The sequence below is a fragment of the Acinonyx jubatus genome, chromosome B4 (genome assembly GCF_027475565.1).
Source record: "Acinonyx jubatus isolate Ajub_Pintada_27869175 chromosome B4, VMU_Ajub_asm_v1.0, whole genome shotgun sequence".
NCBI classification, from domain to species: Eukaryota; Metazoa; Chordata; class Mammalia; order Carnivora; family Felidae; genus Acinonyx; species Acinonyx jubatus.
In genome coordinates, this window is record NC_069387.1 from 117,681,835 (window position 1) to 117,697,994 (window position 16,160).

General features: G+C 35.1%; 1 protein-coding gene across 13 annotated transcripts in view; it reads right to left on the minus strand.

The window, feature by feature from the left end:
* Positions 1–16,160, minus strand: part of ANKS1B (ankyrin repeat and sterile alpha motif domain containing 1B) — a 1,063,758-nt gene that overhangs the window by 434,179 nt on the left and 613,419 nt on the right. For all 13 annotated transcript variants that reach the window (XM_027071024.2, XM_027071022.2, XM_053226641.1 and 10 more), the window contains exons 13-14: positions 11,724–12,313; positions 9,712–9,784 (exon numbers count right to left, since the gene is read on the minus strand). In XM_027071024.2, coding sequence (XP_026926825.1) covers positions 9,712–9,784; positions 11,724–12,313 — 663 coding nt within the window. The remainder of the gene's footprint in view (positions 1–9,711; positions 9,785–11,723; positions 12,314–16,160) is intronic.

Genomic DNA, 16,160 nt, shown 5'->3' on the forward strand with positions numbered 1-16,160 from the left:
TTTTTTTTTAAAGAGCTGAGATGCTTAGGAGAAAATCACTTTTGCTTATAAAAACAAAGAACTTAAATATCTTACACACCTATATCAATTAAATTATGCATTTATTATATTATTATATTTAAAAAGCAGTGTAAAATGAGGATCTGGCAACATTCTTAGAAGAACCTAGTTGAAATACACATACTTGAGATTTATTGGCCATTTGTCCTTAAGAAATTAAGAAGTGGAAAGCTTTAAAGAAGGACATTCTGCCAAAGCACAACCCATTAAAACAGAAGATGAAAGTATGAGTCATGGAATTATTGAGTTGGAAAAGATCTAGTCTTACATTTTAATTTTCAAATGAGGAAACTGAGGCTCATTGTGAGGTGTTGTTTTCCAAGTCACAGAGCAAGTTAGTGCAGAGGTTGGAATAGCAAACCAATCAGAGCTCTCTTCCTCTCAGGGTGAAATTCATGAGTACAATTTTATTTCACAGGTTATTTACTTCACTGATTATAAAAGTAAGGTAAAGCTATGATTTATTGTTGAATGAGAATAATAGGTTGCAGAGAAACGTATAAAGTGTGATTTCTTGTTTTTAAAATACAAGCAACATCTATCTATCTATCGTCTACCTACACGCCTACCTACCTATCATTTATCTGTTTGTGATTGCATGGAATTGGAGAAAAGAGTAGAAGCATATATACCATGCTAATATTGGATATTCATAGGAGGGATAAAGCAAGGAGTGGGGAAAAAAATGTGAGAAAATAGAATTTTGTGAAATGATATGTGAAAATGAGGATTGCAAAATTCTATCTATAAAATTATTATTAATATGTGGAAATGGAGTGTGCACATAGACAAGGACTAGAGTCTCACTAGAATATGCACACAGACTGACAATGGACATAAAAAATAATTTTGATCAGGGGTTGGGTTATGAATATTTTAAAAATTTGTATAGTTAAAAGATTTTGCCATCACTTAAAAAATAAATGAATGGATCCCTTTTCTGAAAGCCACTGAAACACTTATTTTAACTCAAAACTGATAAAAAAGACTTAATCGTGTATTCATCAATAGTATTCACTTGGCAAATCTTTAATTATTACATTGATAATTTGCTTAGGATTGTATATATTTGCTAAATTGACATATAACTTTTTATTTTACAAAAATAAAAGTAATGTATATTCACTGTAAAAATTTCAGAAAATTTAGGAGAGAAGATCATAATCACTGATTAAGTTTACCCAGAGATATCCCTAGTTAACCTTTTTGCATACAGCCTCCAGATCTTTTTCATGAATGTGTATTCAAAGATGGGATTATAATTTACTTTGTTATCTATTCTTTTCACTTAGTAATAAGTTATGACCGTATTTCCATGGTAATAGATACAGATACAATGTCATTTTTAACTAGATATTTAAAATTTCATCATAGGGAATTACAGTAACTCATTTTATAAATTTTCTATAAATGATCATTTGATTTGATTCTATTTTTTGAAGCATCATAAACTGTGTTGAAATGAACATCTTTATATACACTTATTTTGCTCTTGTCCTATTGCTTCCTTAGGATACATTTCTGTAAGTGATATTGTTGGGTACTATTGTTCTTAAACTTATAAAACATTTCATTTCCTAATTCTCTAGAAGATTATACTTGAGTATCAAAAACACAAGTAAATGAGAAGCCTTGTATTATCATAACAGTGTATCATAGAAACAACTAGTATAAAATGTAAAGTTTTTTTCATGGGTAAGTGACCCATGTTTATCACTTAATTCATTCTATTTTAGCAAGACAAATTTGTATTTAAAAACAATAATGATGATCCATAATTTATGAATATCTATTAGCTATATTTCAGATTACTCTTAATTATTTTTACCTCTGTAAAGGCTAAGGGCAGGCTACCTAAAATGTGCCACAATGGCATACTGATTATTTTGAATTGAAACTACTTGGGAAACAGCCAGTACAAAAACACTCAGACCATCCCCTGTACCCCTGAGAGCAAGAAATAAATCTCCCACATGGAAGGTACCCCTCCCTGTATGAAGAAATAAAAACATATCTTCGTCACCAGAGATAGGAACTTTAAAGCCAAGAAAAACTGTAGAAACAAACCTTGTTACTTTTTTACTAATCAACCCCTCAGCCGAAATGCTGCTTAGAATCCCTTACTAATTAAAGCCCTCAAACATCTGTTTTCTTTATCTTTTGTCAATTCCTCACAAATTTATTGTCTCTGTCTAAGAAGTATAAAAACTGTCTGCCTTAGGTCTCCGTTTCATTTTGGGGCCTCCATATGCACATAATAAAACTTTGATATTTTTCTCCTCCTGTTAATCTGTCTCATGTAAATTTAATTCTTAGTCCAGTTGGAAGACCTTGAAGGATAGAATAAGCGTTTTTCCTTCCCTATGCCTCCTACTCTTTTACCAGTATGAGGTTGTTAATGGTACACTTTGCAAAATGCACTGATATTTATATAGAAATTGTTCAACTAGTTTATTTAAATATTTATTTAAAGTTTATTTATTTTGACAGAGCACACAAGCAGGGGAAGAGAAGAGAGAGAGAGAGGGAGAGAGAGAGAGAGAGAGAGAGAGAGAGAGAGAGAGAGAGAGAGAATCCCAAACAGGCTCTGTACTGTCAGCATGGAGCTCAATGTGGGGCTCAAACTCATGAACCATGAGATCATAACCTAACCCAAAATTAAGAGTCCAATGCTTAACTGACTAAGCCATCCAGTCACCCCTTAACTAGTATTTTTAAAGTGTCTTACAGTGAAGACTTTTTGCAGCTGTTTTCTAGCTTTATGGTGAATGTGAAAGAAGTATAGCCTATCAAAAATATCATCCATATCTTAAAGATACTTATATGTATTAGAAATAATGGGCCATTATCCACCCTTTGTTTCTTAGGGAAAAAGTTAAGAGACTATAGATAGAAGAGAGAAGAGAAATCAAAGAGGGGAGATGTCATCTATTACAGTATACTATGTACTAGAAATTTAGCTAACTACATTCTCATGTAGTAATTAATTAGATTTTTCCAATGATGCTGAGGGAAGGTAGATATTATTTGTTACAGTTATTTTCTGTATGAAGAAATGATGTTTAGGCTGATCAGATGATTTCCAAAAGTCACAATACTAGTGATTGTTAGGGTGCATATTCAAACTTATGTCTACGTAGGTGACATATTTCTTACTCAAAAAATAAAGTTTTTAACAATTTGAGCTTCCCAGGGATAGGATATATTTTCTCTGGAAGTGGTGAGCTCATCATTATGGGAAGTGTGGGAGCAAATGTTGGTTGATCATATACGAAAGAGGTTATGGCAAATATTTCAGTAAAACTGAAAGATTGTACTTGCTCACTTACCTAGGTCTCTTCTAGAAGGTTAAATATTTTGTTGAATTGAAAACAATGTACCAGTTCTAACTACTGATATATCACAGGTAAATATTAGGCCACAGAATAATACTCAACTATTTCATAATTCAGAGAAACCTAATTTCACAGTTGAATATTATTTGAATTTTGAAAACCAGAAAATCTCAGCCATATTCTATCGATCAAAATCTATATTATGTAGGTTATTTTAGTTTTTAATGACTATTCAGAATGAATAGTGTTAAGTAAATTTTAGTGTCTCCTTTGCTAAGAATACAATTGTTTCATTGATTAAATACTGTCTCTTGATAAAGATTAACTCATGCTAGCCTAATGATTACTGTAATTCACATTTTTACATAGCTATTCTATTATTAAGGGATTTCATAGATTTAATCTATCTGGAAAAAAGCTAGTGAAGTGTTATATAAAACATAATAAAAATAAGTTCTCTTAATTTGGACAAAATAGGGTGCTTCTATGCTAACGTATTCTACTACCCACCTTCCCCAGTTGGTTCTATTAAAAATAGTGCTGCAAAAAGAAATAAAAATCAAAAATAAATTTTGCCCATTGCAGAGCTTCTCACAGAGAGGTTTTTAATGTGCAATTTAACAGTTCATGGGAAAAGGAATATTGCTGGAGGCAAGGAAAAATCTTCCTCTGAAAATAAGTAAAGCCCAGGTCATTATCAGCATTTATACATTCACTTTGGGACATAGGAGATATTTGGAGCTGTGGTTCATTTAAATATGACCACATCACGTGTACATTGGGAGGGCTTTGGGGGTGGAGCTGAAGCTTTCCATATACCAATAGTTAGGCTTTGCTAAGAGGAAGTGGTTAATTCTACACTTAAATACCCTCGCTTCAGTGCTCCCTTTAGTGCATATGAACATAATTTAGGGCTCCCTTTAGTGCATATGAGCATAATTTTAGCTAAAGAGAAAGAAGCAAAAGACTGGCTTCCATTGTTCTGTGTAGGTAGCATACTTCATTGAAAGGATTATGGATTTCAGGAAGAAGCAAACTTACTTTTTGAAGCAGTTGACTTGGACATATTAGTTACTTTTTCTGAGCTTTTCTTCATCTGTCAAATGGGTATAATAATACCTTACCTAGTTATCTTGAGAATTGAATGAAAAATGTTCACAGGAGGAAAGTGCACAGTATCTGATACACACTAAGAAGGGATTCTTCTTTCCTCTTTGTCATTTCTCTAATAGGAGAACTCTGGAAAATTGTAAATACTTTTTTAAAAAAGTGTTCTCCTAGAGTTTAAGAAATTATATTCCCATCAACAACCACAGCAGAAGAACAGCTATCAGCTGCACCTGATGCTTATCTAGAGTTATGTGAGCAAATATCAAGGGCCTGAGAACAACCAAAACATCGTGGAAGAGCAGCTTCTGGGGCTGTAGAGACCTGTGCCCTAACCACCCAGAAAAGACCCTCTTTGGGGAAAGGGCCATGTGAGCACTCTCCGTTCTTGCAGACTAGAGCTACGGTAGAGCTTAGATCAGGAGTAGAGAGAACACTTATTCTGCCTCAGCGAGTTCCTAAATTCCTAGAAACTCTCCATGGAGGGTCTCTATAGCTATGAGGGACTCTGAACTGTAACTTGGCCCTCAGACTCTTGGATGAAGAGGAGCAAAAGCTTAGAAAGTGAAGTTGCAGATTAATGTTAGTGACGGTTTTCAGAGCTATGAACTCTCCAGAAAATAGCTTCAGAATTATGATTTATCTATCCAATATAGACAGTGTATTTGATGCTAAAATCTTTTACAAATTCATTTTAATAGCTTTCATTTATAATTAAAATGTTGATGGAATTCATATCTTGGCGAAAGTAGGTTTTTAAAAGCTAAGACTCTAGAATTTTTCTCTTTGAATATAATTTAACCTTAAGTATAAGAAAAAAAAAATCCCAGCCTCAAAAAAATACCTCTTTGCTAACTGCTACTTTCTATATTCATGTACTTGAGATGATTCCAATGCAGTAAGTATACCTGTAGTCTGCTTAGTGTGGCAGGAGATCATTAAAGACAATTTAGAAATAGGAGGGTGTTGATAAGATGATTTGTCACTCCTGTATTGTAAAATCTGCACAATTACTTTGAATATTTGCTGTACATATGTAATGATCAGCAAATCCTATGGAGTCCATTATTGTCTCCAACTTTACTTATATTTTCCTTAATCTCGTGAAGATCATCAACATGATTCTTAGCAAGTGTGACAATTTTGAGGTAGTTACAACGAAAATGGTAAATTTCCTAAATTGAAAGTGCTTCCTTGTGATACAAGGACAATGGTTAAGAAATGAAACTTTAAGACAGACTCATGAAAGAAGCTTAGAATATGAGTAATTACATTTGAACTAAAATCTTCACTGATCAAAAAGACAAGCAAGGGTTCCTAAGTATCTTCCCATGTAGTATACATTCTAGTTAGAAAGATAAGTCATGCATACTTGGGTAAGAAGGCAAGAGAATTACATTTGTTGACCACCTGCTATGTTCTAGGCTATAGTAGTGCAAGTACATAATTTAATCTTGCAGAGGTCTTATGAGGTGGTTGTCAAAAATCTGAATTTACAAGGGAGGAACCTGAGATCCAATAGGTCACAGAGCAAGTGAATTGCAACTCTGGGATCTGAAACTGAGTCCACCTAACTTCAAAACTGGCTCTCTGAGAAAATCCTATATGCGTGAGTATGTGATGATGTAGAATGTACTATCATCACATCATGTATCCAGCATCACCAAAGAACATGATGTTCTATACAATATGAGGTATTCAATATAATTGAATCCTACTGCCAATGTCAATTTCTTTGGCATTTGAATCTGATTTCAAGTGGGAAATCAGAAGTTATGTTCATGAAAATTGTCTATTAATATTATTATGAATGAGAATCTAAAAGACTGACAAAACATAGATTGAGTAAATTTTATTTACTGTTATTTCTATCTTAGTCCTGGATAGCTGGAGTTGTCAGATAGGTTTCAAACTACTATAAAATTTCTGAGGAAATAAAAAAAAAGAGGAAATGGTTTTCTATGAGTGGAACTAGTTGATGATTCACAGAGCCTGCTCAAACTTTGATCTGGTTCCTATTTTTAGGCGTGAAGATGAAAGTGTTCCAAATCTCTTACTGGTCCAATAAATATTTTGTTTACAAAATACCTGAAATTGCAAATGTGCAGGTGGTGGGGAGGGCAAACAAGAACATTGAAACAAAATAGGAAAGAGCATGGAAAATGTAATGCTCATCTTTGATACATCACTGCTTCTGATTTTATTCTCCCAATCATCTTCTGAGGTTTTTAGCCACAAATGTCACAAAACTCATAAAGTTGTGCAGCTCTGTTAAAGCCAGGCTTGGTTCAGTTGCCTTCCAAAGCAAAATCTAGACACTGACAACACACACTAAGTAAAGTAGTATTTCCTCTCACTTATTCTAAATATACCTCCTGTTAATTTCATTGCAAATCTCTTCCCCATTGTCAAGAAAATAGAGAACATCCAGATTTCATAAAAGTAATTAAATCAAGTCTAGATTTTTCTCTTTTCTTTTCCAGGGTACCATGGAGTTTTATAATCTCTTTTAGTAATTACTCTTCTCTGGTACCAATTGACTGTTGGGCTTCTTACTACCTGTAAAACAAGTGACACACCACTATTCCAGGGAGGACAGGAAATTAACCACAAAGACTATGAAACTAGCTGACATCATGAAGTTCTTAAAGGAAGGGTAATGTGTGTTTATCTTGATATGTCCACAGTGTCAAACACCACATCTCTCTCATGGTAGGGCAAGGTGGGGAACTGAAATATAGTACATATCTACATGTGTCAGACTCTACCTATATGCCATTAGACACATCTCTACAATTTTCCTATATTAATATCTTAATTTCTATTAATGGGGAAACTGAATGAGTTGCCTAAGATCAAACACTTGGTAAACAGCAGAACTGAGATTTGAATTCATGTCTATCAGGAGCTCCTGGGTGGGCTCAATCAGTTGAGCCACTGACTTCGCTCAGGTCATGATCTCATAGTCCATGAGTTTGAGCCCTGTGTTGGGCTCTGTGCTGACGGTTCAGAGCCTGGAGCCTGCTTCGGATTCTGTACCCTTCTCTCTCTGCCCCTTCCCTGTTCATGCTCTCTCTGTCTCTCTCTCTCTCAAAAATAAAATTTAAAAAAATCTTAAAAAAATTGAATTCACATTTGTTTGATTTTTTTGTTTCACCATGTGATTCCCTGACTACACTTGGTAACCCAGTACATAGTCATGGAATGTATTTTCATGGGGTTGTCACCTCTCTAGTTCTATCTAGCCTCAAGAGGGAAAAGCCTGCAGCCCAGTAAAGTTGTAATTCACAAATTACCTAAAGGACAACTGGAATGCCACATGGTACAATCACTTAGTGTATAGTTAATATGTAATTAAAAGGCAAAAATTAAGGCACATACAGAACCAGTCTTTGTTAATAGTAATGAATCTTTGAGGACTAAGTCTCTACTTTCATTTTCATTATCACTGTAGAAAAATAATAAATAAAGGCAGGGTGTAGGATGGTGGTATGAACAGTAGAAAGAGGAGAGTTAGGGGTAATAATCTGTGGATTTGTTTACTACTAAAGTACCCTTAAAAGGCAGCTTTGCCTGAGTGGCATTTTTAATTAACACTTACCCTTATTATAGCATTAATCTTTCATTATAATCATGTTTATTTTTTTATAATTCTAATACTATCTGTTTGAAGAATTTTAGAGCATTAATGTTCAATGTCACCTAAATCTTCCAATACAGAAGCACTATGTCTCTGCCTGAACATTCTCAGTATCAGGGAATTTCCTATTGGTAAAAAAAATAAATTCTTAACTTCATATCAATTAAAAATCTGTATTCCTATACTTTCTTCAAATTATTTTGTAAGCATGTCTGAAAGAACTATGTGGCAACATATATTCCTAGGCTAGTTCTTTGGATACTAGAAAAATCCTCAATGTTTATCAGCCTTTCTGTGTGAGAGACCTGGCTATACATGCTATCCCAGAGCTAATGTCATATTTGTGTCATTAGACATATGCACATAATTTTGTTATGTTTTTCATAATTTTTCAGTTTTTAAAATCTAAAACAAATATGCATTTCAGAAAAAAAATGTCCAAACTTTTAAACAATTATCACTTAATTAACATGGGGTCCAGCCATATTGGAATAATTTCTTACCTGTCCCAGCATAGAAGAAATGAGTAAGGTGTTCATCTAGGCCTGAATATTCCCTTCAGTGGCTGCAACCCCAAATTTTAATGTTGCTATTTATCCACCCAGGCCCAGTGCATCATAAGAGAGCCATTTTCCAACTTTCTTGTGCTTAAGAGTCACTAGGGGTACTGTTTAAAAGGCCCTGGTGACCCAAGGGCTACAAAATCCCATAGCTGTTTATCCTATGCTATATCTGGACTTCTCTCTTACAGATCTTAATCCTATTATCTCTACAAAACCATCAACTATCACTACTAACTTAAACATGAGTTTTCTAGAACTTAGCAATCACTTGTTTTAACTCCAAATTTTATAGACCTGTATAATAATCTACAGTTATACCACTACTTAATGGCTGGATAGAAATGAAGCCAGTTCTTTCGACTCTATCCAGAATAGTAGATTCTTTAGCATGAATTTGACTGTTATTTTTAGGTTTAGCTGTCTCGAATTTGACATCATCCATCAGTATGAAGGAAAAAGTCTTCAAAGAAAGTTTCAAATGGAATTCCACTCTCAGCTTTAGTTATAAAGAAGAAAATAATACTTCGCAAGGGCAATATGTTAAACAGCGATTGCAAAACTGTGAAACATTCTGCTAGGTATTTTGGGATACATGAAGATAAGTAACACCTAGCTCTTGCCATACTGGAGCTTGTAACTTGGGGGTAAGTTGTTAATCACTTTGGCCAGAATGGATGGGACATTTCACTGAATGGGAAATCGTAGTGTATTAAGTCATCATACTCTATAACACTTTAAAGTGCTGCATACTTAGCTCTACACAAAGTTGAAACTCCATTAATGTTAACTGCCATAGCACCTGGGGAAAAAAATCTCTCAAGTTGCTAAATCATCACACTTACAACTCATATTTAGAGGTCATGGCTGTTTGATGTGAGTGTAAGGAAATAATCTGTAGATGCTATCATTATAATAAAACATGGAATTATCTAAAGATTCCTACATTTTCTAGCTAGTTCTTGAGCACATTTATTAATTACAATGTAGAAGATAAAGGTTTCCTTACTTGTGGTCTCACCATTCATTTCCTCAAGTTCACTGTTAATTCCAACATCTATGGAATTCATTATTTTGTCAATCTGTGAGAAACAAAAGCCATATAAATAAATTATCAATTCACTTTTAGCATCACATTTTAAAACAATTTCCAAACTCCAGAAGCATACATTCTTGACATTATTACCTTTGCAATACCACAATTAAGAGTCTGGCTGAGAAAGCTTTAAAAGGAAGCAAACAATTTTTGAATTGCTTTAAAAAATATAAATTATGCTTCCCTTTCTTAAACTTTCAAAATCAGACTGCCTTTTCTTTATATTTCCTAAAATGAACTTTGGACCTTCGTGGGTCCGTAAGTTAGGAACTGTGTATTCTTTAAACTCAGAAAGTGATGGGGCTAAGGGATAAGTTCATGTGAAGATGTTCATTCTGCCAGGCATTCTTTCTCTTCCATCTGAGAGCATGCATGTCTTTTGACTGGTGAAAGGGTGGGTTTCATCTGTGGGTATGGCCATTGGAACCAAATGGCTTGACCAGCCACAAGCTTAATTTGTGGCATGGCATGCAATCACAAGAATCCAATTGTAGAAACACCTTAATTCTAAGAGATAAGTTCAATGTTAATTAATTCTGCTTCATTGCAGAAATGATTTCAGATGTTATTCACAGAATTAATAAATATAAGAAACGGGGAGACTTGAATAAACTATCAGTCAAGTAGGAACAGTATTTATAGGCAGATATGATTAAGTTTTAGTCATTTATGGTTTAATCCCACTCCTCATCATCCTAGCAACTTGTGTAAGACAGCAGGTTTGAGAAAGGGCAATAAGCATTACTTAAGTGCCCTATTTTGTTCACCCTGAAACAGATTCAGAGAAATTAAGTGATTTTCCCAAATAGCTCAATTCAGAATGTCAATATCAGACTTCTCTAGGTTTCAGGTTTCGGAATACTAGAGTGACCTATTGTGCTTCAAAACCCAATCCAACTGGCACAGTCTTTTGAGAGAAAAAAATGTGAAACATTAGAGTGAAAGGCTAAGTGGGAATGTGGTCCATTCTCTGAAGAAATTCAAGAAAAGGCAAGGAACTTCATTATTTTATGATGTAGTCCTCCTTAGGGACAAAGGATGATATTTCATAACCTTTCAAGGGCACTTACTTTCTCAGTAATTCTATAAAATGGAAGACTTTGTCTTTAAGTACAGTTTGAATTTTTTTTTAGATGTTTGTATTTATTTTTGAGACAGAGAGAGACAAAGCATGAACGGGGGAGGGTCAGAGAGAGGGAGACATAGAATCTGAAGCAGGCTCCAGGCTCTAAGCTGTCAGCACAGAGCCTGATGTGGGGCTCGAAATCACCAACTGTGAGATCATGACCTGAGCCGAAGTCGGATGCTTAACCGACTGAGCCACCCAGGCTCCCCTAAGTAGAGTTTAAATTAGTGATACTCGATCTCAACATCTTTTTCCTTAATCTCTCTGGTAGCTGTAAAAGGGAAATATTAAGTAATTTGGGTTTGTTGTATGGAACTTGGGGAAGAGCCAGAACTATTCCGTTTACCATTAAGGTTAAGATTATAAGGAGCTCTTCTGAAAATATAAGATACTTTAAAGAAGGGAGACGAGCTAACAAAGAGTTTAGTAAGTAGCAAAATGATACAGAACATCAGAAATACAAAGACTTCTCAATTTGTCAGCTGCAGTGCTTGGTAAGACATACTGTGAACATTCTCTTGTACCTCGTAGCTAGTTATTACTTCTGCTTGATATCAATTTCTATGGAAACAATAGATTTCTCCACATGTGTGGAATTGTGTTTGTTTTTACACTAGCTGCAAAATTATCATGTATAACCCCTAGAACCTTGCCCTTCTACTTGGAACTGTATGCATCTGCTTTTTTTTTCTTTCTTTTTATTTTTTTTGCCTCTGAAAGACTTAAAACTTAAAACCCTTCCCCCAAACCTCCTTTGACTCCAAAGACTTATATAAAGAACAACAAGAACAAGTCTTACTTCTTCCCATTCAGAAGTGAAGGATGGTGTTCTTTCAGAATTCCCTTTAGAAGTATGTTCAGCAGGTGAAGATTCACTCCAGTTAACTCTTGGTGTTTTCTCATTTGAAGGGTATGCAATGAGATCAGAATCCGATTTAGAGACATTTTTTGATAAATGCATGTCAATCAGGGCTTTTGGCAATGATCTTATTCTCCCCAGGGTACAGGCTCTTTCCACAAATCCTCCCGTGTTCACAATCCACTGGTCTCCATTCCGGGATCCACTTCTAGTTGTTCTGGCACCAACAATAGTATGGTTTTCAAGTTGGTTGCTTTTTTTGTGAAAAATTGTTCTACTGACCACTTTGGGTTTAATTTTCTTTACCAAAGGTTCTGAGTTATTTGCTATTGGAGACTTCTTGAAAGGCAAAGGACTGTTTGCTGAACTGACTTCATCTTGTCCTTCTTCACGTTCATCTCTTTTCCCATAGAGATGAAATGGATTTTCAGGGGACTCACAGGCTGGAGAGGATCCATGGAGAAGGCCTGCAAATTGCCCAGGATCATATTCTTTTGGAGGATCACTATCCTCCTGTTGAGAAGGGTCATCTGCAAAAGAGAAGGGCATCAGGATGGCTGTTTATAAAGACTCCAAAAACCCTGATACAATAGCAGTGCCTTTTAAATTTGTGCAATATCCAGACATTTAATTTGCTGCTACACAATGATATCCTCACCCTATGAAACACCCACGACCCCATAGTACCATGTATAAAGTGAATTCGTGTGTGTGTGTGTGTGTGTGTGTGTGTGTGTGTGTGAACCAGATATTCCTGACATACCTTTGGATGTATTTCAAAGATATGAATTGAGTATTAATTGAGTAATTGCATACTGTTCTTCCTTGTCCCCAGAGCATATATTTTATATTGAATACTAAAACTGGGTTTTCTTAATTTGAAAAAATTCCCGTGTCTAAACCCTCACAATAAACAAATCATTGTGCAGTAGGAGGACATCAGGCAGGTAAATCAAGATCATACATAATGATATCCCTTTGCCCTTCTCCCAGAAAATAAATTCAGAAAGAAAATCTTGAAAAGAAACATAATTAGAAGTTATTTAAAGGAAATAAAACTAATAGTATCACTTTAAGTATAATATTAAGAATAATTCTACAAATTATAATTTAGACAAAAAGGATTTGTTCAGGCTTAACATAAGCAAACAACGTAATCCATAATAGCACTAAAAAGCCAGACGCTTTTAAAATAAACTGATGTTGAGTTAACACAAAGCCATCTTTTTCTTTCTTCTCTGAAATAGCATCAGTTATTTTTTAATTTCTTCAGATCTTTGAAAATGTAATGCAGAAAAGAAAAAAGAAGAATTTATTTCTTTGTAAGTTTTTAAAGATAAAACATAAATGTTCTCTGAGACTTAAAATATACCTTGCTTTTTTATGACCTAATTTGTCTTTTAAAGATATAGTGTGTAAAACCCTGGCCAAATAACTTAGCAAAGGAAGTCAATATACCTTTTTGATTGGTCATTTTAATTCATATAGCTAAATATGTACCACAATCAAAAGTTAAATTACCTGATAAGCCTATAACCCAATCTTGTGAAAGAGTCAAAAATAGCCAATATGGTAGATAATAACAACAAATCCAAAGCTGACTTGCTGACTTAACACTCTAAAGAAGTTGGGTAGTATTATAAACCCCAAACACCAAAGTTTTCATAAATTAATAAGTAACATTTAACAGGTATGTGCTATTTACTAGGCACTGACTTAGGGATTATATTTACAAGATCTCATTTGATCTGTATAACAATTCTGTGAAATGATCAATAATAATCATGAGTATCTGATAGAGATATAACCAGAATATTGCATTCATATATTTAAACAAATTGGCAACCATAATTAAGTCTCAATAGATATTTGCCCAGAGGATGCCTCATACAAATCAACTTTATGGTAGCTTGGCCCCAAGTCCCTATACTGTTCTATCCCTACGATCTGATGAAGCCGGTTTGCTCCTGGCCTTGAATATCCCTGGACCTAACCCTCTTTCCTGCTGGGCTTTTCCAAGCAGACCATGTCCCCCTGCTCCAACCTATCACAACAATATCTTGAGATGGAAGAGAGGAGTGCTAGGAAGAGAGGTCCAAGAGATAACAGTCTAAAGGAGGAATACTCTGTGCCCACCCAATGCTATAATACTCACTCTGTCTTCCCACAAAAACTGCATCCGTTTCCAGTGTAACAACACTATACCCTTGATAACTCCTGTCCTTCCCTCAACGACTGAGACCCTTCCTGAGGTAGAACAGTGAATGGAGAGTGAGTTAAGGCACCTCTGAACTCTCTCTAAAGGCTAGAGTTTATGGCCTATTATATCCATTTTTTGGAAGTAAAAATGAACACTTAGGCAACTTAAGTTCCTGAAGTTTCTAGCTAGTAAACAGTTAAGCTGAGATTCAAACTAAGATCTAGCAGATTCCCATATCCAATGGCCTGGAAAATAAATTACCATTCAGATAAAAGAACAATCTACATTTCAAAGACAAGCAAGTAAACCCTTTGTGGGAGGGGACTTGTTTTCTTCTGTTTATGACTGTTCCTGGAATTTGGATAAGTGGACTAAAAAAGGTTTTTTTCACCACCATGAAGCAAGATAATACCAAGAGGAAATAAAACTTGGCATTCTGTTCCAATGTATTTTCTTTTTCTTCCTACGCTACTTGGATCCATAGTCCTTTACAACATAACAGGTTGGTTTGGATGACAGTAATGGGTAAACAATGTGAAAGGAAGGAGGAATTCAGAAATAAGGAAGTTTAGAATTTAATTTGAAACTTGCTGAAGAAGGCTAAAGGGTGTGATTATGAAAAGAAAATTGAAAATAATCAGCCTATTGTGGGAAAAAAGGTTCTTTAAATCTCAGTCAAGAGGTTTTAGACCATATTCATGATAAATAAGAGTTTTAGGGGCATAATATTATTTAAAGTTTTCTGTGAATATTATTATTAGGTTATCATCCCCTCTCTGGTTTCACCAAAATGATGATAATCACAACCCCAAAATGCTTTATACTGTCCAAGTCCTCTAGTGATAAGCAGTGACTTTCCTAAGTAAAAGAAAATTTAGTTATTAGCATATAAGCTTTGTATTTTGAATAATAGTTCTTAGCATCATGATAGTTGGTAAAATCTTTGCTAAGAGTTGTCAAAAGGCAACTTGCTTATTTCAGTGGCCAAACTCTAAGGATTACTCAAATCAAAGAGAATGAGAAGTTGACATAAAACCCCCTGAAATGCGTATTTGGTAGACTGATGGCATGGCCCAAATCTGCAATGGCTCCCAAAGCCACACCCTACACTGTATCCTTTCCTCCCACCTGACTCTGGGTAGGGACACATACCTTGCTTTGGCCAATGGAGCAACTGTACATATAATATAAGCAGAGACTTGAAAAGCACTTGTGCATTAGGGCTTGTTCTCTTGCTGCTCTTGCAAACTTGCTGCCATGTGAATAAGCCCAGACTTGTCTGATGGATGATGAAATACATTACTCAGCTATTTGAAATTGTAGGTTTTATTATTTTCCAAGTTTGATAAGGCTAACAGATCAGGAGATAATTGCCATTGAAAAGATAAATTGTTATAGATCCCAAGAGGAGAAGGATAGGGGAAACACCAGGGTTGGTTAGGAGAAAGAATGAGCTGGGGAAAAGGTGAGCAAGAGCCTTTATTGTGATTTCTATATGAAGGAGTGGGAGAAACAGGGTAAACAGGTTTAGGAGTGGCTAGTTTGAATCATTTCAGCAGCTTCTAGAGCATAGGAACTGTCCCTAGTCGTCTGGTCCTGGTGTGAAAAGTGCCCCAGAGCATGAGAGCCTAATAAAGATAGTGGGGGGTGGGGATATGGCTGTGGATTGTTTGGTTTGCATATGAAGGCCATGTTGACTATCTCTAAGATTTAGCTAAACTTGGGAAGGGCAGTTCCTCCAGGGTCAGAAAGGTCCCAAGATGTCAAAGAATCAAAAACAAAAACAAAACAAAACAAAACACATCCAAAATAAAAAGGCATGGTTAATACACCAGCCATTTCTGTCATCTTAGACAACAGTAAGCCTACTTCCAGACATTTGAGTGAGGTCATCCATGACTAACCAATCTTAGGCCAGTATGCCTATTGACCCAGCCAAGATTAGCTGAGGCTGACCCAGACCAGAAGAAAATACCCACTAGAATCATGAGCTAAATAAATGGCTGTTAGTTTAAGCCATTAAGTTTTGGAGTGGTTTGATATTCAATGATAGATAAATGATTCAGCCTGTAACCCAGTTTTCAAAGAAGAATTAATACACTGTTCAAAATACATTCTGACAATGCAGTGTTTATATTTTCATATCTGCAAAGATAGTAATTGTGTACACCTATAAG